At 31.8% G+C, this 5,985-nt stretch overlaps 1 protein-coding gene across 1 annotated transcript; it reads left to right on the top strand.

The window, feature by feature from the left end:
* The first annotated feature begins 282 nt into the window (after nucleotides 1–282).
* LOC149161563 (RING-H2 finger protein ATL7-like) lies at nucleotides 283–1,059 on the top strand. Its single transcript, XM_089434919.1, has one exon. It carries the CDS (start codon nucleotides 283–285, stop codon nucleotides 1,057–1,059), a length of 777 nt encoding a protein of 258 aa, XP_089291045.1.
* Nucleotides 1,060–5,985: the final 4,926 nt, after the last annotated feature.

Genomic DNA, 5,985 nt, shown 5'->3' with positions numbered 1-5,985 from the left:
ACAAAACAAAAAACAAAAAAACTAATTCTTAACCCAACATAAATATTTCTAAGTGTGAAAAAACTAATTCTTAACCAATCAGAAATAGTTTTACAGATACTCCAAGCGCATAAAAACTTTAGTTGATATTTTAACCTATGATGCATTATATTACTATTTTTTATATTTTAAGGTATAATCTATTTTCTTACTTGATATTCACACATCACAATGCAATAGCCTTAAATTGTCGCCGAAGTAATATTAAATTTATGTTCTCCCTCATATCCATATTTATGGACGATGCCCTCGGAGATAGATTCAACACTGGCCATGGCGTTCGACAACATGAATAACAATGCATCCATACCGCCCCCCGATCCTGGGCCACAACCATTCGGCAGCAATTACAACTTTACGAGAACAGTGATCGTCGTCACAGCGATTTTCTCGTTTTCAGTTTGGTTCGTTTTACGCTGCAGGAAATACGGCCAGCAACCCTCTCTGTCTGAAGCGACCAATTCCTCTCGACGCCGTGGATTTTCCTTTGCTCCCGAGGATCCCTTGAGCCTCCGTAATATAGGTTTGGAAGCGCGCGTTGCAAAGGCTCTGCCCGTCTTCGAGTATAAAGCGCAGAGCTTCAAAGACGCGGCGCTCGAATGCGCCATCTGTTTGTCAGAATTCCAGGAGAACGAGAAAGCGAGGCTTCTACCGAATTGCAAACACAGCTTTCACATAGATTGTATCGACATGTGGTTTTATTCGCATTCGACTTGCCCGATTTGCAGAACGGGCGTTCGGCCGAAACAGTGTGTACGTAACGATTACACCGATGACATTTCCATTAACGTAGAATTGATTTCTTCAGGTAATAGAAAATTACGCATCGATCGAGGATTTGCACAAGGAGAAACAAGTTCTCCGGAAGCCAGAAACCGCAGTGGACTAACCATCTGCTCGATGCCTGAAACCGCCACTGATATGCCTGGGAGGTCTGAAAGCTTCTCGGGCGAAAAACAGGCGTGCTCGCCCAGTGGATTGCAGCCCTCAAAACCTGCGCTCCATTCAATGAGAAGATAATGTTAAACAGAGGCGTGGAAGGGAGGTTATTTCCCGATGCTTTGCAAGATCACGGTATCGAAACGGAGGGACAGGGACAACACAATCGCAGACGCTCTAGCGTAACTTTTCAGACCTGGGTTGTCCAGAGAAGTTTTCTCTTTGCTGTAATTATTCCTTTTTTCTCAATAAACTTTGGTTCACTTCGTAAATTATTTCCGTACTAATTGTATGCTGTAATTTGTTCTTGATGTATAATTCCTAAATACGCGTTTTAATCTCTCCAAACAAGTATTAGATGTTACTTCTGCCATCTATAGAGCTAGCAACATCCATGCTATTTTTTACTTCACCATCTCATGGAGGAAAAAGGGGCATGGGCTCCTCCTTTTGTGTGGATGTTTGTGAAGCTGCATGGACTTTGCATAGACTTTACTATATGTCGTTTTTGTTTACTTTGAATTCGGTTCTTTAACATTGAAACTCGTTAATCTCATCAAATGCTTGCTTTGTTGTTTTTACCTTGGAAATTCTTCCAAAACTTGTAAAATTCTCTTTTCTCATTTCAAAAAAACTTGCTTCCTTGTGATATATTGCATGTAAAATATTTTTACTCATTGTAACTCAAATTCCTTTGGTTGTGACATATCACAACATTGGGAACTTTATTTCATTGTGACAAAGGGAAACCTCCACCACGATCCGTAATGTGAAGATGTTTTGTATTCTTTTAATGGGTTAAATTTCAAAATAGACACTATCTATGCATAACAAACAGCCCCTACTCTTAGTCAAAATGTTTTTCAATGATTGAATGGTAAACATAGTTGAATTATAAAATGCAAAACCTTACCATCCCTAATCTTGATATTTGTCTCCCCATAGGCATTTTGTTTCTTTGAACGATAATATATGATGTTTTTGATGTCAATGAAATAGAATACCTAGATATGTGGAACAAGAAAGATAGAAAATAAAAACGGTCTATAACCAAAGTGAACCTAGATACAAAGAGAAACAAGCCCTATGATTAGAGATGTATTCACTTACAAGATTTCTTAAGAAAATATACTATATAGGTAGTATTTTCTACTGCTTCACAACTTGAAGTATAGGTCACCTATTTTCAAGGTAAGGCGAAATGCTACTTGTAATATGTCCTTTGGGTCATATTTGTATAGTTAATTACAAACTTATAAAAAAATGAAAAAAAAAAAATCTGAAAGTTGCATCTACTAATGGGAAATTAAGAAACAATTCCAACTCCTACGAAATAATTGCAATTCAAGAGAGATATATGCCTAACGGTGCCTAGTTGAAGGTGTTCTTGCATTTTGTAATTTTTGAGAACTATTCTAAGAATTAGAAGGAAAATAAACCCTTGGGACCATCTTGGAGGAGGATTAATTGGTGTTGTCTGATATGTTTTCTTTCGACTATTCCATATATTTGTATTGTCATATCCACTGTTGTAAGCCTATATAATTCATGTATGGAATATTTCTATGTATCTTTATGGTTTGCATTTTAATTATTTTTCTTATATTTTTGTTGTAAATTGGTAAATAAAAGGTTATGAATGGCTTCTTGTTCTTGACTAAATAATCGAGCACATATATAATGATAATTTATGATTTTGAGATTTTCTCTAATAGTTAAGTGTTTTGAAAGTGCATATATAAGTATATAATTTACTTTCTATTTTGTTAATTAGTCTATCCCTTAGAACTAGGACAAGTTAGAATAGTTTTCTTTCAAAACTTAGATTAACTTCATACTACACATTGCACTATATGTATTCCATCATCACACAAAATTAAATTTTGTAAGGGATGTTAGGCTAGAATATAGACGGGTCTCATATCCCAAGTCAAATTTGGCTTATTTGGGAGTTTATATGAAAAAGTACCCACATATTTTGAAGGGTCTTTTTCCTATATCAATGCCTTCACAAACATTCATACAAGCGTGTTGGAAAGTTTACCCAAAAACTCTTAGTAATGTCATAAAAAATAAAATGATCCTTAAAATTAAGCACTTCTTACTCAATCCATAGAGCTTCATTTTTCGAAAAAGGTCAATTTATCCATTGAACAAGTTCTATAAGTATGTCTCTATGAGTCAATCTCCTACTATAGAAGTCTCACACTTGATATGATTAATTTGGTTAGTTCAAAATATAAATCATGCTCTCCCTAAATGTTTAATAAAAACATTATGTAATAGTGTCATCATATCTCTCTCTTTACATGAGAAGTTTAACGTAAGGGGCATTTCCAAAATATAGCATAGTGCAAGACCGTAAAAGATAAAGGGTGTGACCATAATCCCATTTACACTACAAACATGTCCCTTATTTTATCATGGCTCAACTTATGATACAAACATATTTATGTTCATTACAACATAAGTTAAAAGTAATAGAAAATAAACACCATCCATATAAATAAAACACAATTTTTTTTTAAAGTAAGTCATTACACCACTTCCATCCAAAAAATATAAATGAACCTAATGGTAGTGATTTACCACAATGTTCATTTAACAACCTAATATGGAAAGGATGATACATATTACAGTGAGTAGATCAATCCCAAAAGCTAATTCCTAAAACAATTACTCACATAATTTCATGAGATTGTAAAACTATCAACTTACTTCAATGTCTTTATATTCTATATTCTTCATTATTAATCAAAGCATAAATTCATAAAAATTTCAACTATTCACTAACCAATCGATGATATTTACTCTTTATCATTATTCCCTTGTAACCAACACAAATCACATCAAATTATCCATCTCTTCTTATTTTATCCAAAACAAATACATTTCTCAAAATTTATCATCTTCTATTCCAACTACCTTTCTTATTCCAAATTAAATTCTTAAAAACAAATACCTTTTCATACCCATCATAACACTCTAATATTTTTTTAATAAAAAAAAAAAACAAAATTTACCATCTTCCATCATCCTAACTACCTTTTGAATTCTTAAAAACAAATATATTTTCATACCCCATCATAACACCATAATAATTCTTAATCCAAACGAAAGGACCAACAACAATGTCCAAATATATAAAATTTTGCAAACTTTCCATAACATATACTACCATTCATTTGCTTCAAGATGAGTCTTGGCCATAAAGAGAATGTTTTTCCGACCATCACAATTCTAAGCGTTATTATTGTTATAAATTAGTATTCTAATTATTTGACGGAACATCAATTAGAACACGTCTCTTATAAAAAAAAATATGAAAGCATTTGAAATAAAATATGAATTTATGACACCATTGAACTAAACATAGATGTTATGCTTAACTCGTATATTTTTTAAAGATGCTAAAATAACATTTCAAAAGTAAAATGGATGACACGACGATATATTTATGTTCAAAGATTAAGATCGAATTCTCAGATTGATCTAGTCGATGGCCTTATTATCACATTAACTAAATATAGATTTCTAAAGACATCACAATGTTGTTTCAGCATAATAATCATATCGTGAATGAGATATGTATAATGTAACAATATTTAATTTATTTAGAATCATTACAATTTTTTCCCTCAAGGGAGATAAAGTATTTATGAATGTACTGTGATTTAATTATTTTTAATTATTTACTATTAGAGTGGTAAATAAAATAAAAATAAAATAAAATAAAATAAAATAAAATAAAATAAAATAAAATAAATTAAATTAAATTAGAGGTGCACATTGTATTTTTTTACATTCGAAGAAAATATTTAGAAAAAATTAAATTCATGGCTAAAAGTCATAAGTTGAGAATAATTAGAAAGATATAACAAACAATTATATAATGATTTTATGGTGATTTTTTTTTTGAGAAAAACAAAAGCTAAAAATAAACTCTTCAAAACATACTCAATATTCAAAATACATCATAGAGTTTCTATACTCTAGACAAGAGTATAAACAACATAAAGGCTTTAGAGAAATTCCAACAATGTCACAATAAGATAAAATCCATACATTCCTCTTACCCAAGAACCCAATAAATAGGCATAATGGAACTATAAACCATTTATGGTTCTCCAACTCCATGTTGGAAACTACTAATGATTATTTGGCCCACTGTTGCTACTCAACATTAATTTCATAGCATTGTTTAGCATCCATTGCTCATAACTAGTTAATATTTATTACCTATTATGCTTAACAGTGATTCCATGCTACTACTTGTATTTTATTCATATCGTCAATTTTCTACACTGGTACAAGGCGTATGACATCATGTCCTAACATTCTCCAACTTGTCATATCCCTTGCCAGAACTTAAGGGAGAATGCATCAGATTATGACTAAACTAATAGGGACCATAAGGCCCATAGAATCACATCAATACTTAAATTTACCTACACTTGATAATTTTATTAATGCATCCACAACATTTTGCAAAGTTTCAACATTCTTCAGTATCATATTTTCATAATTTACCATGTCCTAAATGAAATGGTACTAGATATGAATATGTCTTTTTGTTGTGGGAAATGTAGTGTTCTTTAACCCTTGGAAATTGATGCACAACCAATTATATAGAGATTATAATTGCAAAATAACCAAGAGAAAACAAAAACAAGATGAAATCTATAAAGATACCCTAGTATATTGATAATGCAAAGGAAAACAATGTTTGCATGCATTTAAGGTTAGCCTTTCACTTACAAAAGCTTCAAATACACAACAAAAAACAAACATTGCATAGCCTCTCTCCTCTTTGAATAACTTTTCCATATCTAAAAACCTAGTTACTTGTGGTCTTGTCACTAATGGCTACCAACAACTTAGTGGAATTTATAAAGTGGATTCTTTTACATTAAATATCTATAAACTATTATCCGATGAGAATTATTCAAAGAGGATAGTGACATATGAAAATTAACTAACTCCTACATATCCTAAATTAGGTAGGTG

The sequence above is a fragment of the Pinus tabuliformis genome, chromosome 5_2, assembly GCF_031772625.1.
Source record: "Pinus tabuliformis cultivar Carrire ecotype Pingquan chromosome 5_2, CPIR1, whole genome shotgun sequence".
Taxonomy (NCBI): domain Eukaryota; kingdom Viridiplantae; phylum Streptophyta; class Pinopsida; order Pinales; family Pinaceae; genus Pinus; species Pinus tabuliformis.
Note: the sequence above shows the minus strand (reverse complement) of the source record. Positions and strands in the feature narration are given on the sequence as shown.

Bases quoted from the DNA above. Each gene is read 5' to 3' on its own strand.
- LOC149161563 (XM_089434919.1), top strand. From the start codon at position 283: ATGCCCTCGGAGATAGATTCAACACTGGCCATGGCGTTCGACAACATG.